The sequence below is a fragment of the Hippopotamus amphibius genome, chromosome 1 (assembly GCF_030028045.1).
Source record: "Hippopotamus amphibius kiboko isolate mHipAmp2 chromosome 1, mHipAmp2.hap2, whole genome shotgun sequence".
Lineage (NCBI taxonomy): Eukaryota > Metazoa > Chordata > Mammalia > Artiodactyla > Hippopotamidae > Hippopotamus > Hippopotamus amphibius.
This window is the reverse complement of record NC_080186.1, coordinates 212,782,060-212,802,677: the sequence shown is the minus strand read 5'-3', so window position 1 is coordinate 212,802,677 and position 20,618 is coordinate 212,782,060. Positions and strand designations below refer to the sequence as shown.

General features: G+C 41.1%; 1 protein-coding gene across 5 annotated transcripts in view; it reads left to right on the top strand.

Moving 5' to 3' along the window:
- Positions 1-5,925: 5,925 nt before the first annotated feature.
- RASGRF2 (Ras protein specific guanine nucleotide releasing factor 2) overlaps positions 5,926-20,618 on the top strand; it is a 233,544-nt gene continuing 218,851 nt past the window's right edge. For all 5 annotated transcript variants that reach the window (XM_057740270.1, XM_057740256.1, XM_057740266.1 and 2 more), the window contains exon 1: positions 5,926-6,713. In XM_057740270.1, coding sequence (XP_057596253.1) covers positions 6,426-6,713 — 288 coding nt within the window. In that variant the 5' untranslated portion in view covers positions 5,926-6,425. The remainder of the gene's footprint in view (positions 6,714-20,618) is intronic.

The following is a 20,618-nucleotide window of genomic DNA, read 5'->3' as shown; positions in this document are numbered from 1 at the left end:
GACAAGAGTTGTGCAAGACCTGTACACTGAAAACTATGAAACACTGCTGAGAGCAATTAAAGAAGACCTAACATGGGGAGATACACCATGCTTACGGATTGGAGGGCTCAATATTGTTAAGATGCCAGTTCTCTCCAAACTGACATAGATTTAATCCAATCCCAATCTAAACCCCAGCAATTTTTCTCCCAGAAATTTGTGAGCTGAATCTAAAATTTGTATGGAATTGCAAGACTTAAAATAGCCAAAACAATTTTGAAGAATGAGAACCAGTTTAAAATCTTAAACTATTGATTTTTAAGACTTTTTAAAAAGTTAATCAAGACAGTGTGAAGTTGGTATAGTTATATATCAATGTAAATTTTGTATATATGTGTGTATATATATATGTAGATATGTGTATATATATGTATGTATATATATATGTAAGATACACATCAAAGGAACAGACTAGAGTCCAGGAATAGACCCACACATGTGTAGCCAATTGATTTTTGACAAGCGTGCCAAGGCAATTCCATAGGGAAAGAATAATCTTTTCAACAAATGGTGCTGGAACAGTTGGATAGCCATATGCAGAAATATGAACCTCAATTCATACCTCACACCTTTGGATCATGTACCTAAATGAGCAAACACCAGAAAACTTCCGAAAGAAAATATAGGAGAAAATCTTAGTGTCCTTAGGTTAATCCAAAGGGCAACTCAAATGTCCATCAACAGGCAAACGGATGAACAAGTGTGATGTACCCATAACAGAACGCTACTCAGAGACGGAGAGGAATAAATTATCGATCGATAAGCTCATCAAAATGGATGAATCTCAATTCCACTATGCTGAGTGAAAGAGGCCAGACAAAAAGACTGCATACTGTATGAGTCCATTTTATAAAATCCTAAAGAATGCAAACTAACAGTGACAAAGTAGACCAGTGTTGGCACGGGGGTGGAGGGGAAGGAGAGGTAGGACGGAAAGGATTTCAGAGGGGACTGGGGAGACTACTGGGAGTGATAGAAACGTTTTTTTATTTTGATTGTGGCTATGAGTTCAAGGATATACAAGTGTGTCAACACTTATCAAATAGTATTCTTTAAATATGTGCAGTTATTATAGGCATTTATACCACAACAAGCCTGTTTTTTTAAAAAAATACAAAGAACAGTTTATAGTGTAATGACTTTACATCCACAGAGAAATGTATCAGTCAGGGCAATTAGTACTATTTGTAACAAGAAACCCAGTATCTCTGTGGCTTGATAAAAGAAAAGTTTGTTTTGCTTATGTCACAATGTCATATGGGTTGGGCTGCTCCTGGCAGGGACTGTGGCTTCTTCCATCTTGTGGCTCTGTTGACTTTGATATGTGTCTTCACTCTTACCAAGGAGAAGAAGACAGAGCAGAGATGATCCTGACCGGACCTAGAAGGAGGCGCCCATCACATCTGCCCGTATCCCTTAGGCCAAAACCCAGTTATATGGTAAGAAGGGCTGGGAAATAGAGTTCTCTCCATGCCAGGAGAGAAAAGTTGTGTTGTGCTTTCATTTCTGTATCCAGCCAGTCTCAGCCAGAAGAGAAAGAAACACCTCTTCCTAGAGTAGCTATGCACACAATAACGTGTATTACAAAAGAATGCTGAGCTCCTGAGCCAAAACACCCTCATTTACATCCCTTCACAGTTTTCTCCCCGTATGATGAGAGGGCATTTGCTTTATATTTCTGAACTGAAGAGCCTATTCAAGGGCTTCTTATGAAGGAACAGTTTCTACACCAAAGGGGAATCCAAGGCTCCAGACCCTAAGGGACAGAAAATTGTTTATGGTTTTCAAATCACTCCCACGGCCTCGCCCACTCCTTTCCTACTTCTGATCCCCAAGGTTTCAAAACTTTCAGAGTCCAGTCTAAGCAAAGGCATACAGCCTGTGCCCTACACCATTTGCACCTGCACCTACAGCTCAAGGAGAAACTGAATCCAGCAGGATGATGCAGGGCCACCAAGAACATGAGCTCAGAGTCTTTGGTGGGATAGAGCAGACTAAAGAGGCTCCTTGCCGGAGCAGCCAGATAGCCCCACTGTGTGACTATCTGGACAAGCAGTGACTGTGAAAAGTTTGGGTTCAATCATCATGATCAGCTGTGTGACTGTGACAGGGTTTCACCAGGTGTCTTTCCCTGTAGCAGATTCTCCCGCGGCAGTGAATCTTCTCCAAACTCAGCAGCGCCTCTCATCCAGGTGTATGTGGTCCTGGGGCACGTGATGGCCTGACCTGTCAGAATGTTCCTGGCACGTACCCATAGGGGCCAACAGCTGGCGCTGCTCAGAGTGAGATGATCTGTGTTGAGCTTTCAAAGTCCATACTGGTAAGTTGATGGACACAGTTTCTCCTAATATTTTGACTGGCATCCTGGATTTTGAGTGTAATATACGTAACATGTGTGAATCATTCCGTTCAGTCTTTTTTAGCCCCAACCACTCCACTGAAACCATGATCATCGCCCTCACCAATAATCCCCTCATTGTCCAAACTCAATGGTCAGCATCTAACTTAACATCAAAGAAGCATTTGATACAGCTGATCACTCCCTCTTTCTCCAAATACTTTCTTTGCTTAGCTTCTGGGATACCACGCTCTCCAGGCCCTACCTGCTGACCTGCCTGCCTGCTCCGTCACCTTCTTGCCTGCTGTCCTAATCTCTGAATAGTATTTGGCCACAGAGCTCTCTCCTGGAATGTCTTCTCACGCATGAGGTAGGGATTTGGAAAAGCTATGGATTAGGTTCCACACATGTAGAATGAGCCCTCCACCTCCACCTCCCCAGCCTTAACGGCTTTGGACAACTCACATTAAAATCTGTCTTTCCTTCTTACCTTGCCTCTTTACTCCCACTCTCCCTCCCTCTTTTCCTTCCTTCTTTCCTTTTTCCCTCCCTTCCTCCTTCCCTCTCCCCCTCCCTTCCTTTTTTTGTCACATTATCTGGAGATTGTCTCCCTCCACAAGTAGTGATGAGGGTTTCCAGATATATTTCATTGCTATTTTTTTTCTCAACTCACCTAGAAAAACTCAAAGAGGACACTTGCATCATTATCAGTGAGAAATGCACTGTTGTTCTTGAAAATCAACTTTAACCGACCCTTTCAGGAAAGAGTCCATGAAATGCAAGAGGGAAAAACAATGAATTCATAGAAGAGCTTGTTTCTACCCACTTGGAACACAGTTCCTTTTGCCAGCCTGTTTGATCAGCTGGGGGGAAACGCATCCTCATTTGCATAACCTCCTGGCCCTTTGTGTTGCAAGATGGCACCATCCCAGGGGTGCAGCTTCCACATGGATGAAGGAAGCTAAAAGCCCACAAATGCCCATCAGACACTCACTGGATATAGCTCCTCTAGAATGTCCAGGAATTTCTAGTTGTTTCCATCTCTTACAGTCTTGCAGTGTGATCTAATATTTGCTAATGTGTGTGCTCTCTTTAATTATTCAGTGACCAAATATTAAATTAATTTAGGAAATATTTATGAATCACTTGTATATCTACTGCATATAAGCTCTCCTACTGGGAGGTACAGCTGTGCCTTGGAGGAACCATCAGGTGAGGAGTGCCTAAATATTAAATCCTATTGCCAGTATACTGAGCACACAGGGGCAGAGGTAAGGTCTTTTCCTTATATCCTCTACATCACCGAAATACAGTGTTGAGGACATAAACAGGTGATCGAGAAGTAGTTCTCCCAGTGAATTTCTATAATTAAAACTCATAATGGTCACCGGCCAAATTCTGGAAGAAACCAGAGCTCCTTTCTCTCACTATCAGGGGGCATACGATGGCCATAACACCTTCCACGGCAGGAAGTGATGACAAACCAGAGGCTGCGAAGAACACTTCTTGTGGTTCAGATCAAAAGGATATTTGAGCAGACAGAAAGGATAAATAAGCGCCAAAGGTAGCCTCAACACCAGAGACATTGCTTATTGGGGAAAAAAAAAAGGTTTCACATCCGAAAAAACACAAGTGGTTAGGAGTTCTAAATACTCATTGCAAAATTGTTTTTGTACTGAATTCACAACCTTAATGGTTTCTGCTCAAAAATGGAGCTCATCAACTATACCCCTGTCAACTCGTTTGGGTTTGGATCACAGAGAAGGAAATGAAAAGCCTCCTGAGGCAACTGCCATCTTTTCCGCATCTAGAATCTGGCTCAAAACCTTGTCCACATTTACGTAGTGTCTCTATACTGGTATCTCCTCTAAAATGCAATGTAAGCTCTCAGCTGGGTTACACCCAAATTATCAAAGCGCTGTCCTTTAGATATTTAAAAATATGTAAAAAGAAATGACCACATTGCTCATACTGTAATTTCAAATGGCAATTTCCCTATTATATAGTTTTTAATAATGAATTTTTCCTTTGAGGTAGAATGGAAAGAACACTCAGCTGCTCAGTGAGGCAGAGTTAAAATATTCTGTAAAAAAAGCACTTACAGCAGAACCCCTGGGCTACCAATTAATGAACACACAACGAGTGGTACAAGACAGGTGTATTGTGGCAGATTCATGGCCCAGAAAATGATTTATTATTATTATTATATCTTTAACAATAAACACTTTATGGCAAACCATTTTTATAAGTGACTAAGGGGACTGAAAAATGTATATAGCAGAATCAAACACTGGTACTCCCTGGAATGTTCACTAGCTTTCTCTCGCAGCTGCTGGGCACATCATTTCATTTCCGCTTATATAGCAGGGGTCTTGGTTTTCTGGCTGAACCTGTGAGATTTGTTAATCAAATGCATCCCAGTCCCTGCAAGGGTATCTAGTGAACCTATGACAGCATGGCCTCTGGGGATAGAATCTGCCAGGGGCCGCAAGTCTCCCTGTTAGGGTATTTTTTTCCTGGTTGAAAACTGTGCTTAAAATTCCGTTTCTTTCATCTTAATCCTGAGAAATCACTGTCATTGACAGGGAACCAACAGCATCCCATACCTTTCTGGGAATAAGGGAGTCGCACTCATTAACCTTCACCTCCAGTTTTAAATACAACAGTGCAAGTACAGGTGGGAAAGTCAAGGTTACCGGTTATGCAAAGCCATCCTGTGACTACACCCACTGCTATGGAAACACAGGCATGGCTGAGGGTGAGGATGTGGATGTAACAGGGGCGCACGTCGTATGTGTCAGGGGGTTTGTGAAAGTGTATGAATTTGCATGAATGTGTAGTTGTATGTGAGTGCTTGTGTATAAATATGTAGTTGTATTTTTGAATGTGTGCATCTGTGTTCATGTGTGTTCATGTATGTGTTTGTATACAATCACTTGTCTGAGTGTATGGCCATGAACGTGTGAGTATAAATATGTTGTGTATGCGTGTGTAATTGTGTGTAGCTTGTATGAGTGTGTATGAGTGTAAAGGTGGGCACATATCTATATTGTGTGCGTTTGGTTGAACGTGTGGATGACTGTGTGATTTGTGTGTGTTGGGTGAGCGTGTCAGTGTGTGCGTGTGTGCAGTTGCCTACGTATATATTTGTAAATGGGTTTGTATTTTTGTGTGTAGGATATTCATTGTGGGTGTTCCCGTATATATGTGAGTGCATAATTTTCTGTGTGTTTAAGTACTGCCTTGTGTGTATTTGCACGAATGTATTTGCACACGTTGCAGTGTGTGGTGTCTGTGACTGCGCATTTGTGTGTTCCTGTTTGTGTGAGTGAGTGTGTAATTGTGCAAACGCCAGCGTTTGTGTTGGGACTGTGCGCGCCCTGTGAGTGTGCATGTGTCTGTGTTTGTGAGTGTGTGTGCGTGCGCGATCGAGCGCGTGTGGGAGCGGGTGTGTGCGGCCGCCGCGCGCCTCCACCTCCGCGCGAACCGCCCCTTCGCGGCAGCAGCAGAGGCAGCGGCCCGGTCGGCGGGCGAGGGAGGGACGCGCGCCGCGGTGAGCGGGCCGCGCCGCCGTCACCGCCGCCGCGCCGACTTTGCCCTTTAAATCGGTCTCCAAGCCGATTACAGCTGATCTCCCACGTGACGTTTTACCTTCTGTCTCCCGGAGCGAGTTGCCCGAGGACAGTCCTCCTCAGGCTGCCGCGCGTCGCGCCGCCCCAGCCCGCGGCGGGGGCTCGTGCTCCCGCAACTTTGGGCGAGGCGGCGGCCGGCCGGGCGCCCTCGCGGGGCCACGCTCCACGCGGGCGTCGGGGGCGCCGGGGTATCCGCTCGGCCGGCAGGCCGGCGGTCGGGGTGGACCACGCGCCCCGACCCGAGCCCGGCGCCCCTCGGACCCGCGCGGCGCGGCGCCCGGGAGGCCGACGGCGCGCCCTGTGCGCGGCGTCAGGAGAGGGGGCGCCCTTCGCCGTCGGGAGCCGAGCGGGCGCGCCCTCGGAGCAGCCGGCGGGAGATGGCCGCGAGGCAGGGGTGAGCCCCCCGCGCCCTCACCATGCAGAAGAGCGTGCGCTACAACGAGGGGCACGCCCTGTACCTGGCCTTCCTGGCGCGCAAAGAGGGCACCAAGCGCGGCTTCCTGAGCAAGAAGGCAGCCGAGGCGAGCCGCTGGCACGAAAAGTGGTTCGCCCTCTACCAGAATGTGCTCTTCTACTTTGAGGGGGAGCAGAGCTGCCGCCCGGCGGGCATGTACCTCCTGGAGGGCTGCAGCTGCGAGCGGGCACTCGCGCCACCCAGGGCCGGGGCCGGGCCGGGCGGCGCCCGGGACGCGCTGGACAAGCAGGTACCACGCGCCGTCCCCTTCCCGTCTCCGTGCCTGCGGCCGCGGCGCGTCCCCATTCTTCTAACCCCAGAGGGCGAGGGCCGGACCCAACACAGGGGCCGCGCTCCGAGATTCGAGATGCCTCTGCGGCGTCCGTGGCAGGACGGCGCCCCGCGCCTCCCCATCTCCATCTCCCACCTGGCCCTCCATCTCCTTGTGATCCGTTGGAATAGGGGCTCGGCTTTATTTTTTCCGAGACCCTGAAAGCGGTCGGGTCAGTTCAGCTTCATTGCTAACCGTCCATTGCTTCTCTACACCTTGTTCTCAAGGATTTAGTGTGGTGACGTGTGTTGACACCTGTTGGATTTAGATTGGCAAGATGGAACTAACTTATTTGGAAAAGTTTGGTTTTCTCCTTTACCCGGCTGGTGCGCGTAGCTTTCTTTGCCTGCAGATGTTTGATCGCTGGCTGAGCAGGGAACGAGCGGGGCTCCCCGGACTGACAGGCACTTTCTGTTGGTCACTTTCAGTCTGTCTTTGTGGTTTATGTCAGTTTACTTTGCTAACATTTGGCCTGCTGGGTCTAATTATGAAGGTAAATGTGTATCCGTTTCCCTCAGGATTAATATTTGGTAGCCACATTCCTGCTATGTGTAAACATGCGGGCGTTTTTAAAGAACGCTTCTGTGTACTTTTAAATGAATGCTTTGAAAATGAAGGTGACCTTTTTATTCTGGGTCATAGTTTTATTAGTTTTGCTATGTTTTGCACTCAGGGAGGAAAAAACCCTCCAGATTTAGTAACTCCTGCCCTCCCCCCCCCCCCCATTCCTGCAAATGCGAAATTTGTATTTTTTTAAATCACCATTTGTTATTAAAGGTAAAGCAGACTAATTTTTATGCTCGCAAGTGTTCCCAGTTTGCTTCTAGATCTCCGCCTTGAAAAAAACAGGCTGATGGTCTCTGTTGTTACATAAAAATTTCTAGCAGCTTAATTTTCCATGTAAGTCCAACCAAACAACTTCTACTTCAAACCCTTGAGGGCAGCTGTGGGAGGCGCTACCTATGGAAAGATGAATAAGATGCCAACATAACCCCTGGGAGCTCATAAAACAATTTGTACAATTAAGAGCAGTTAAAACTAGCTCTAGGAGAAGTTTGATTTTTTTTCCACTTTGATTTCACTATAAATCATTCAGACTTAACTGTTTAAACTGGGTATAACACTTATACATCTGAAAAAGTAAAGATTTGCCCTTTGTTTTTTGAGGGCACGTTGAGAGTTCTTTGAAAAACTGATTTCCAAATTTGTAGATATAGATACTGGAAGTATAAGTTTAAATTTCAAGTCAGGCATATTAGAAATTAAATTGAGAGTAGGAGGAGGGGTTTTGAGCAAATAGGTAGAGTTTTTTTTTTCAGGATCTATTTTTTTTAACTTTTCTATTGGTAAGTTTTGTTTGTTTTTTTTTTAAGGCATGTGTTCCAATGCTCATGAGAGCAAAAACCAATAGGTTTTAAAAGTGTCTAGACTAAAATAGGGTACTTTAAATTATTCTGAAGATATATCATTGACTTAATTACCGATTATTTTTTCTCTTTGTGTTTGTACTAATATCAAGAGATAGCCACTTTTGTTATAAGCTGGGAGTGGGGAGTTGTTACCTGTTGCACCTTAACATGGCTGTCTGACCTGTTAACATTATATGAAAACCAAAATTTTTCTACTTGGAGAATATCTAGACTCTCATCATCAGGACAATTTTCTTTAAACCATGCTTTATAAAGAAATGTAACCTCAGAATAGTTTGACTCTCATGCCACTTTCTTATGGAACTCCTAAAGAGGTCTCCTTACAAAAAAATTTTTTTTTTCTCTATTTATCATCTTACAACATGTGGGTATTTCTCAGTCATTTATACATCTCTTCGAGGTTAGAAATTAGAACCTTTGGTGTTTGTAGTAAAACTGAGATGTAGAGAAGCAAGCATTCCAAAATGGATTAGGAGTTGGGTTGGGAAATCTGTCAAAGTTTGTCTTGTGGTAGACATGCTTCTGTGACTTGAGTTGGCTTAGCAGACTGATATTTTTTCTGTAGCACTGTCTGGGTGTGTTTGAAGAATGAAGAAGAAACTGCAAAAATAAGAAACAAGAAGAAACAGTTTACCTTAAATCGAAAGCTCATGCAGTTGGTTCTCTTTCATTTAATTTGTATTGTTAATGTGCTCACATCATCTCAGGCACCTAGACATGATGGACCTGTGAAACTGGTGAGGTAGAGGGTGGATGTGAGGCGCTGGGCAGGGATCCTGTCAAGGTCTGCTTCTCCAAGTGTGCTTCTGGAACTTTCCACATAAATATCTCCATCAATCCCATAAACATACTTGAAGGTTAGGGCTTCAAACAGGACTTAGCGAGGCAGAATGGGTTTCCTCCACCATTTCTGTGTAACTTCTTAAAGGCAAATCTCTTAACATTTCCTCTGTTTTTTTCTATTAATGAAATCTGTTTTCAGATTCTTTAATAAAAATTAAGAGTTTGGCTAAGATGATTTCTGAGTTGCCTTCCAATAATGGCATCTCCTGTTTCTAAGATTTTAACAGATAGTGTGAGCTTTTTGCTGTATATAGGATGTGAAAGACAATTTCACAAGATTTAAAGATTACCAGTCTCTGTAGTAAATACTGCCTCTGCATGACTAAGGCCAAGCAGGTGATTGAAGTGGACATTCTCATAAATTCAGTCAGCAGATGTGCAAAACTATAGAAACATGATTGCTTGAGACAAAGACGTTCTTATCATTCACATTGGAAGGCATCATGTTGCAGTGACAGTGGCATTTGATGTAATTCTTGCTATAAAATGCCTCTAATCATTCTTGCCAGTTTAAATTCTACTTCTTCAAATAATTACAAAATTCTAATTAGCTGTGGTAAGTTTTAAGAAGAAAACAGTCATTGGTTTGCTTCTTCTAAATAATAATTGAAGGTAAGTTGGTTGACAAAAGAAAATGAAGGGTTTTTCCCCTTTTTTCTTCTTTCCTTCTTTCTTTCCTCCCTCCCTCCCTCTTCTTCCTTCTCTCCCTCTTTCCCTCCTTCCTTCCTTTCTTTCACCATTTTATCTTAAACTATTTCCAGTTAAGAAAAAAGAAAGGTTTTTTTCACTTTCCAGATGTGCATAGGTTGAAGGAATATTTGCATTGCTCTGTTTTCTCAATAGTGTCCCAAGATTTCACTTTGGTAGGTCCTTGGGAGATCACAAGGCTCTCTTACCAACCTTCCATAGTAGCTGTTCTTAGGGATAGTTATGGTGATGTGATCAAAATTTGCGCTCAGTTACGGAAAATTTTAAGTGGTGTTCCTTTTCTTGAAAATGTGTGTTGGTGGTACTTCTTTCTAAAAGAGCTCCGTTTATGGAAAAATGAAAAACTTACCTTTTGCTCCTAGTGAAGGTGTTTAGGGGGGAAGGGAATTTGCATTTAGTAAGTACCTTCTATGTGCCAAGCTCAGTGTTATCTTCTATTATCTAGTCTAATTTGAACCTCACTTCAGTTCTTGGAGATTGGTAATGTTCCTTCATTTTTACCTACCATAAGACAGAGCTTTAGGGAAATAACCAAAGTCCAACTCCAGGTAGGAAGACTCAATAATCTTGAAGAGTGCCTTACTTAACTAGACTATTTAAATCCACTGAGCTTCAGGAAATTTCAGATTTGGGTGGGATGGGGTTGGGGTTTTAGTATGTGAATCACTGTTTCGTTATTCTTATTTCCCCTTAAAACCTGTTTAAAGGACAGTTTAATTCTTGAGAAATACAGTTGTAGACCATTGCATTTTCAAAGAAAAATGGGATTTATGTTTAAACAATTTTATGTGGCATTCATTTACTTCAGTAGGGAATCTTTAAAAATATTTGCTCTAAGGGTGAAAGTATACATCCCAGTTAGTCTGATCTGTTTGTCTGTATCTGTCTTTCCTGCTGGAAAAACATATAGGAGCAAAGCCGTCTTTATTCTTATTTTCCTGGTAATGTTAAGCATTCTCTTCAGCCTGGTTTCAGTTGTTTTATAGGGGGAAATATCTTCTTAGTTCTGAAGGTTTAAAGTAGTAGATACTTATCATATTTGTGCTGAATTAAACATGTTGATTTAATTTTAAGGGATTAAAGTTTAGGCGATTTCCCCTGTCACCTCATTTCTAGCCAGTCATTTTAGCTTTCCTAACTTGACCACAAGCAGAGGATTTTAATCATTTTATCGAATTAGGCAGAGCTGCATGCAAGCCCTGAAATATTTGTGGAGGGTGGGAAGTGTGGATGATGGGTTTTTGTTCCAGTTCATGTTGTTTAATTGAAGTACAATAACGAACTCAGTATTTTCTTTTCAACCTCTGCTTATTAAACACAAATAAAGGGTAAATGGAATAAAAATATTTGTTAAATCTTATAAAATATTTAAAAATGTAACTTAGGAAAGAAATGATTTATCACTTAAACTTTGTAATCATTCTTCCAGTTTAGACTTAAATGAAGAAGAATAATCTATGGATTAGTAAAATATAGTTATTTTAATTTTAATTACGCTAAACCTTACTATTTATATTATTGTACTTATCGTTAAGAATTCAACATAGAAAAATCCATCTTTGATGTGACAAATGTACATAAAAATGAATTTTTATTGTGACAAGTATTTTTTCGTGGATTTTAATGTGAGTGCTAAATGTACTACTAAATGGTGGAAAATATTTGTAGTGTGACAAATTTTTTCCTTCTTTCAGAAATTAAAAAATAGAGATATTTTTCTTTCATTGGATGATAAGTCCTAAAGCATGTATGATAACCAGTGTTTCTGGTTTTAGCAAGCAAATAGTATTTGTTAAAACAGTTGTTGATATTGCTGTTTGTTTAATGAAGATTATACTTTTTACTTGACTTGTCCATATTTTTCAATAAATATGCATGCTACATTCAAAATATAACTTTGTAGAATAGAAGTACTTAAGACTATTTTGTAGTGGGAAAAAGCCCATATTGACAAACAATATAGATTCACTCAGGTCTGAAATCCTAATTTTCACAATTTTAAATTAGCCTTATGTTTTTATGCCTGTTTATTTGTCCTATAAGAAAAGGATACGTGTGTATGTTTGTGTGTGTGTATTGTGTGTGTGTGTTTATTGAGTTGCTCTTCCATCATTAAATATTAAACATTTGTTATACAGTTGTATATACTGGAGTTTACAGGTTTTTATTTGTATCATTAAGACGTATTTCAAGACATGAGTTGTAAATCCAATCTGTGTACAATTTGGGTTGCTTTATTTTTCAGCACTAATGATTCTGTTAAGTTAATCACAGTATAAATTCCTCTCTGAAATTAGTTTACCTTAATTCAAGACTATATAGTAAAATCTTAGTTAATATTGAAACAAAACTAGAAATGCTGTTTGTTAGTTATCAATGAGTACTATGGTACATGTTTGGTTACTGTATAATATTTGGCCATTATTCCAAAATTATTCATTATATTTTAATTGGTATAATTTGCAAATATTAGCTGATTGTGAAGTTATAAATACATTATTTTGGCTCCACCAAAGGGTATATTTTACCACTTTTGCCCAAGGAATTCAAATATGATTGTGTGTGTATTTGGGGGAAAAAAAAACCAGTAGCAAGTTTTCCTTTTTCTTTTATTTGAGAAAACATTGGTATCAGTGAGTGGAACAGAGATGCAGAAAGCACATGTTCTCACGCTTTTCCTTTTTAGTAGCACTTGAAAAACTTATGATTCACAAAAAATGAAGATTCAAATCATTTTTCTTAAAACTCCTCATAGTGAATGCAAGGGCAGGAAAAAAAACCAAGTTTGAGCTACCTGTGTTTACTTAAATAATATTTCTTTTCTTTCTGAACTGTAGAGAAAGAAATGAGAAAGTTGGGGAGGCCTGTATAAGTTACAGCATCAGAGTACAGTAAGTTAATGAAAGAGTCCTCGTAAGATCTGAGAAGATACAAACACAACAGCCTTAAGAAAAGCTATGCTTAAAAATGAAATTTATCAGCCCTTTAGCGCTTTTTTTTTTTTTTAATGCAGGCCGTAATTCTTCTATTAGCTCCTCCCGTACTTACCATTGTGACATCGCTGAGACCAATGATGATGGAAACAGTGGGGATCTGAGGGACCCTGGTTACTGGTATTTGCATTCTTTTTGGGTTCCTGAAATGTTTTATTGTGTCCTTTTCTGATTTAATGTAGACAATGCCTGATTCATTTCCTGCACTGTATTTATGAACTCATGCCATTTGTGTGACTAATATAAACAGGAGGCTTAATGCTGTCAAAGAGAGCTAGGAAAGCTAGGAGGTTTCCTGGGTTAGAAATGTGGGAATGAGGAGGTAGTAGCCTGGCCTAAGGCTCACTGTGGAGCATCATAACTCATTACAGAAGAAATCATAACAAGATAATGTCAAAGATGTGTAGGAATAGGAGGCCACTCATATCCAGTATGAATTTGCTTTCTTCTAACTTTAAGAATATCGCTTTCTGGGTCAGATGGTAGTATGGTATATGGTTCAGTTCAGGAGTTAAACCACGGGGGTTTCAGACTCCACTCAGCTGCTCACCAGATACATGATGAGCCATTTCTCTTTCTAAGCCTGGACCCCTGTCTGTGATGGGGATCCCCATAGTACCTGCATCATCTGGTTGTTGGGAGACTCAAAGGCCACAGTCCATGCCAAGTTCTCTATGCAGGGCCCAGCACATAGTCAGCACAGTTGTCAGCTGGTGTTTTTATTACTCCCTTTCTAATATAATTCCTTTTTGATTTTCTTCTTGTTGCTTTCAGTACTAGGGTCCCTTAGGCAGTTTTTTCCTTGCTTCCTCTTTAAAAAGATACTTTAAATTTAACACAGACAAAACAGAACAGTTTAGGGAACGCCAGTACACTTATCGTCCAGCTTCAACAATCTTCAGCTCTCTGCTTTCTTGTTATCTCTGTTTTTTTCCACACATGCCTTTGTTGCTGTTGCTGTTCGACTATTTTAAAGCAAGTCCCAGACATCAAATTATTTCACTTGTAAACAGGAAGTTTTTCCTTTTTTGGCACAGCCTTTGTTTGGCGCTGAAGATTGTGCTAGGTGTAGCTCTGAAAAGAGCGATCGTGGAGAGAGTTTGTGATGTGTTTCTGTTTTAATGTGTGTTACTGTAATTATCATCATTTTGTCCCTTTGATATCATTATAAAGGAGGGGACTTGAGACAGTAGTTGTGAAGACATAAAGGTAGTAGAATTAGCTTTCAAATACGTTCTGGCCTGTTGAATCCTAAAGAAAAGAAATCTGAAATCAGTTTTTCACCATGGTCACAGTGTAAAAGTATTTTCATGATTTGACCACAGTCTCGGAGAAATTAAATTATTGGTGGTTCTGTTACTGAGGGATCTTCTTTTCTTTACTGAAGTCCATTTACCAAGCTTTTAGCAGCTGGAAGAGTCTTGTTTAGAGTTGAGTCAGTGCTTTCTCCGCTGATGCCATTCATGCTTCTCATCACTCAGTATTTTGAATAGTTTTGCAACAGTCAGGACATCATCCATAAACCAGTGTTTCATCCATCTTTCAAAATCAATTCTGAGATCCAGCAGTAGTTAATGCTATTTTAAGGCAGTTACTAAGGTTTCATTAATCAAGTGTGTCGTTTGTTTTTTCTAGTGTTGCTAAGCTTTTCTAGAGTTAGTTGGTTTCTGTCCCATGATTATTTGCTTTAGGCTCTTTTGATTGCAAGGAAGAGATATGAACTCAAGTTGTCTTGAATAACGGGCACCTCTGTGTGTGATGGGGGAACAGTGGGAATATTGTAAGGCAATATAAGGGCATGTATCGCTCTTCCTTTATTGTGACCTAGCTATGCTTTGGACATTGGTACTGGCTGGCATGTTTTTCAGTGTGTTTATGCCTCTTTGGTTCCTCACTGCTTTTGTTTTCTCATAATTTTTACTTCCCCTAACGTCAGGCTGCCGTGCCCCATGTGGTACTGACTCAATGTACTGTGGCCACGTTCTGCGTTTTTACTGCTTCAGTTCTCACCGCAGCATCTCTTATTCACTCAGTATGTTCAAGCTTGTCTTTTTGTGAGAGAGAATCTGCTTGACTCTGTTCATGTATTGGGACTAGACAAGACCGTTGGTCTCTGACTGGTCCATAAAAGGCTGTCAAACAGCAGGGGCTGTGGGTGAGGGAGTTCCATAGAAAGTTTGGTGGGTGTGAGAGACGTTACTATCAACATGTCCGGTGTATCCATCAAGCTAGTAAATGTTATTTTCACCAACTAATATTTATATGTTTTAAGCCACTTTCTTTTCCTTCAGTAGCAGCAGTACATCCTCACCTTATCAATAAGATCTTTCCAGTAAGACAGTGTCCTCTGGTCCTGATTGGCCTCCAGTGTTGCTAAGGGTTCATGTTCATAATTTCTCTTTACTTTTTAATACTTCAGTATTAAAAATTGTTTGAATGTTGTTCTTTTAACAACTTAAACATAAACATGTTTTTCAAAGTATTGCATACATACAGAAGAGCGCACAAATCACGTGTGCTGCTTCTTGAATTTTCACAAAGTGACTACATTTTTGTAAGCAGCATCCAGATCAGGCCATTGACGTGATCAAAAACTAACCTCATGTCTGTTCCTCTTCCATGCTTCTATCCATGGCTAGCCACCGTCCTTACTTCTGACATCATGGATTGCTTTTGCCTGTTTTTGAACTTCATCATAGACTTGTGCAATAAATACCCTTCTGTGTTAGGCTTCTTTCCCTCAACATCATATCTGTGAGATTCATCCACGTCTTTGGCTGTTGTGATTCATTCCTTTTCAGTTTCTTTGTAGTATTCCACTGGATGAGTATATGACAGTGTCTTTACCCATTCTTTATCTACTGTTGATGGGACATTTGGATTGTTTCCAGATTGAAGCTGTTACAGGTAATATGGCTATGGAAATTCTGTACAAATCTTTTGTGCATGTACATGTATATGTTTCTGTTTGGTGTATACCCAGAAATGCACTTGTTGTTTCATGGGACTTATTTATATTCAACTTCAATAATTACTGCTAAACAGTTTTCCAAATAGTTATATCAATTTATATTCCTGCCAGCAGTGTATAAGAATTCCAGTTGCTCCACATCCTTTCCAATACTTGGTATCATCAATCTTTTTAGTTTTAAGCATTCTAGTGGGTGTGCAGTAGTATATTCTGTTGGTTTTCATTTTCATTTCTCTGACAATGAGGTTGAACACCTTTTCAGGTATTTCTTGACCATTTGATTATTCTCTGTTTTGAAGTGCTTGTTCAATGTTTTGCCCATTTTCTATTGGGTTGTCATGTCTTATTGATCTGTAAGAATTTTTAAATATTAACTTAAGTTATATGAATTGTCATCTTTGAATGTCAAAACGATTGAATATCAGAATTCCATTTTGTTCATCCTAGTATATGTGAAGACACGAGCACTTTGTCAGTTATATGTATTGTAAATATTTTCTCCCACTCTGGTTTGCATTTCTACTTTCGTAAAGGTATTTTTTGTTGAAGAGAAGTTTAAAACTTTAATGTAGTATAAACTATCTGTCTTTTTCTTTATGGCATTTGTCTGCCCATCAAATGAGTGGGGATGGGGACAGCATCTGGAAGTGCTTAGTGTGAAAGGTGCAGGAGCTGCAGCCCTCCCTTGCTGCTCTGTGGTCCAAGCAATCAAGTGGATCACAGAAGATGCAGCAGTAAGTAAAACAGAATGCACTTGCAGTGGCTTTGGATTGCCACACCAGGATGCTTTCCCTTTGGAGGAAGGCTTCAGGTGCAACTCTAAAAGACAAAAAATCATAATATTCCTCCCTCATACCTCCTGGGCTCTGAGGTGTTTCCTCCCCAGGTGCTGGGTTGTTGCTCTTCCTCTAGAGATGCTTACATGTATATGCACCAAAGACTTGTACAAGAATGTTCACAGCAGTGTTATCCACAAAACTCGGTGTCCTGTTTCAGTAGCTCTAATTTCACTTCTTTTTCAGTCATCCTCTACTCACACCTACACCCTTCATCTGGAAGGATCAGATGTAAGAGGGACAAGGTACTTTTATAAAACGTTACCAGAGTTAAGCTTGAATCCCTGACACCCCCTTTCAGTTATGCTGCCACGTGAAGGGTGTGTCATCTAGGCTGGCCTGGGGGTGCTGTTAGGGAAAGAAAAATGCATCATGCCCAGCACCGGTCTAGACGGAGTCCTCTATTTTCAAAATATATCTATATAATGCCCTATAATTCTTCCCCTTTGTCCTGATCATTACCCAGGAAGTGGCCAAGAAGGGATGACCCCTTTCTTGGAATACCTGCACTCACTGATCGACCTGCCTTACTAAAGTATATGAACCAGGGGGGAATGAGGGAGAAAGAGTTGGACAATCAGTCCATTGTTGAGTACACAGATTAGTTTCAAGGGCCACAGTGGTGTGGCTGGAAACTGCTAACCAGTAACCTGAAAAAGTATCAACAGTGGTGAGGCAGCACTGCTGGCCCTGAGAGGGCGTTGAAAGTCTGATGTAGCCAACCTACCAGGAGCGGGAGGGGGGACACCCCTTGTGACATGGCCTCTCCCATTGTGAGACCGATTGGTCAACTTTTGGTAGGAGTCACCCGTCTGCCCTGCAGTGCTAGCCCTCTTTGTTAGAAACAGAGTCGGGCTCCATCAGCAGCTTGGCTTCAGTTGGTTCACAGCCCTTCCTGTGAGCATCTGCATGAGTGCTTCAGACAGTTCAGTCAGCAGACATTGTTCCCATGTTCCTGTTTCCAAAGAAGGGTCTTCTTAATCTTACAGTCTATAATTTTCCAAATGGCAGACCAAACAGCGATGCCATTGGTGATAACCCAAAAGTCTGAGCCCTGTCCTCTGACTGGAGCAACTACATCTGCTTTTCTTCTGCATAGCTGACACTGAGGCTGACTAGCCACAGTACCCGTTGGGTTTCGGCTTAGCCAAACCATCCGTGAACCGGGCCCAGATATTTAGGGAATTTCTGTGAATCAAGGACCCTATTGAGTCAGTGGCTTTGCCTCAGGTAGCAGAGCAGGTAAAGTTCCCCACAGAGAGATACTTGCTACTTTTTAAGATGTAAAGCTGAGATGCTTCTGGGCTCAGACCAGCATTTTCTTGAATATACCTTTTCTATTGAACAAGCAAGTTTTTAGCCCTTCCCACCATGGTAGTTCTTGAGTCTGAGTTGATCCATCCAAAAATTGGAATTTCAGGCTGGAGAGTTACAAAACCTCTGTGTGTCAGTTTCAGCAACAACTCAGCTGTAAGCTAATGGTCACCTGCATGCCTTGTAATTTTGTTTGGATGCTGGACATTGTGTATGAAAAATCAGAGAGGTGATTTCAGGCTCTGCATGATGTTATTTTCCTTCTGAGAGGATTTACTTTTGCTTTCTTGCAGGTGTTAGTGTGGGGTAATTTACACTAATCCATTCTGAGAATGAGCTGGTGAAAGTTAGGTTTCAGGTTTGAGAATACTATTTCCAGTTTATCTTAATTTTTGAAGTATAGCCTTTCCAAGGTCTTATCAGGAATTATGGGTGTTTATATAACCCCCTCCTTCTTGGTCTCTTCCCAGCCACATGGGACTGCCAAAAGCTCATTGCTGATTTCCAACCTCTTAACTGTTGCTTTCTGCCCCGCCTTTTAGCCTGTTGGCTCTGTACTACCTAGAAACTGGCAAATTACTTGAGAATAACAACTTCAAAGACTGTCAGACTCACTAGTTTACTTCCCTTCTCTAAGGTGTCTTTACTCCTTAGGTCCTGGCTGTCTTATTAGCTCATTGATGCTTTCAAATGGATGTGTGTGTGTGTGTGTGTGTGTGTGTGTGTGTGGGTGTGTGTGTGTGTGTGTGTGTTGTGCCCAGCTTTTCTAATTGTTCTTAGTGTGTGGGTGTTGGAGTGGTTGGGGAGGGTCTGTAACAAGCTACCTGGTCATTACCAGTTAGAAATAAGTTTTAACAGTGAGTCTAAAAATGAATGAAACTCTTTTCAAAGCAGTGGAAAAATTATCTTGTTTCTTTTTTCTGGAAATTTGTCTGTTAATTACTTCAGTAATGATAAAATACTAAGAAGTCATATCACAGCTAATCCGTATTTTCTCCATTTAATTCTGAACATCTTTGAATGATATTTTTGAAGAAAATAGAACAAAAATTTTATTTTGCAGTCATAAGATTTTTTTTACAGATGTTTGTCTTTATCCTACTACTGAGTGGCGAGGTGAGAGTGCCAAGGTGTAAATCTAATTTTATTTATATTTATAACATAGTAGATTTAGTTTAAACTTTTCTTTTAGATTGTCTTCTCATATCTGATGTCTGTCTGCTTCTATTTGTGAATGTATACCTGTCTATCTATATCTAATCAATATATCTATCTATCTTAGTTGATAAGCATTTGATTTAGAGCAGTCATCTTTCTCGGGGTATAAGTTAGCTTTTTTTCTTGGAAAGTAAAACAAAGTAAAAATAGACTATTTCATTTAGGATACTAACTTGTTAGTATTTTATGAGTATTGTTTTGTATTATACAATTGTGAGAGTTACCATTTATTGAATGCTAATTTGGGGGTAAAGAGCCAAGCACTTTACATATATTATCTCATTTAATCTTCACAACCTTCCCTCTTTATTTTGCTGATAAGGATACTGAGGCTTTAGTGGCTTAGTAATTCTCCCAGGGCAAACTTTTACTAAGAGCCTAGTTTAGTGACTTAGCATTTGTTGATCTTGGCCCTCATCTAGGAGCTAGAAATATATAACCAGGAGGGAAAAGTTTTTGTCTGCACTCTCATTCTTCTCTGCCTTGGTACATTTGCAGTTTAGGTGGAAAACTTTGCAGTCTGATCTGGCCACGTTCATAAAGTCCATAAAGTAAGTTGCAGTTTCCACCCCAGATTCATGAAAGTATGTCAACAAGCAAAGCTATGGGCCCATATTTATCTGAGAGAAGCATCTGAACCAGTTTATGTAACCTCTGTAATCTCTGTGTGCCTGGCCCTGTGCTGATGTGGTGGAGAGCAGAGTGTTGGGGGACAGGTCAGTCTGTTTCCAAAGCATCCCTGTCTTTTTCCTGTGCTGCTGATTTCTAGCACAGGCTTCCTTCTTGGTGTCTGCTTCGCACCTTGAGGGGCCCAGTGCTGAAAATGTAGAAGGCAAAGCCCTCCGTGTCATTTTGGACCTTGCCTATGCTATGTCTCTTGACTCTGATAAGATCTCTTATATTTTGAAGTGAGTCCACGTCCTCAGTGCTTTGATTTATGCTACTGCTTTTTGGCCACTAGGTCTAACTAGATTGTAGTCTCTCCTGACCCAGAGCAGTGAATACCTGTTGTCTGAAACATTAGGCACCTGAGAATGGTACTTGCAACTTGTGCCATCAATGTCAACGTGAGCAAAGGCAAAGGCCTTTATATGTACTCAGTCTTTGTGTTCTGGGCCAAGGTATCTTCTTGTTTATATTGGAAAGTTTCACCTGTTGTCTCTGGAATTGTGCAGTCAAATGGTTGAACCGTAGCATCCTGTGATTCTAGTGTCCTAGCTGTAATTTCCCCTGTGAATGTTATTGTCCAAGATTCATTTTCAGCATGCCAGTTTGAGCTGAGACCATCCTCCTTCCCGTTCTCCTGCTGTGTCCTTGTCTTATAGTGCTGAAGATACGATGGCCTGCCTTCTGGTTAAATGGTACAGAATGCCCAGTATGTTGAGGCAAAGTTTCCAAGTTCAAGTTCTGTTGGGTTGGCTAAAAAGTTTGTTCGGGTTTTTCTGTAACACCTTATGGAAAAACTCAAATGAACGTTTTGGTCAACCCAGTAGATCCACCTTTAACAAGCT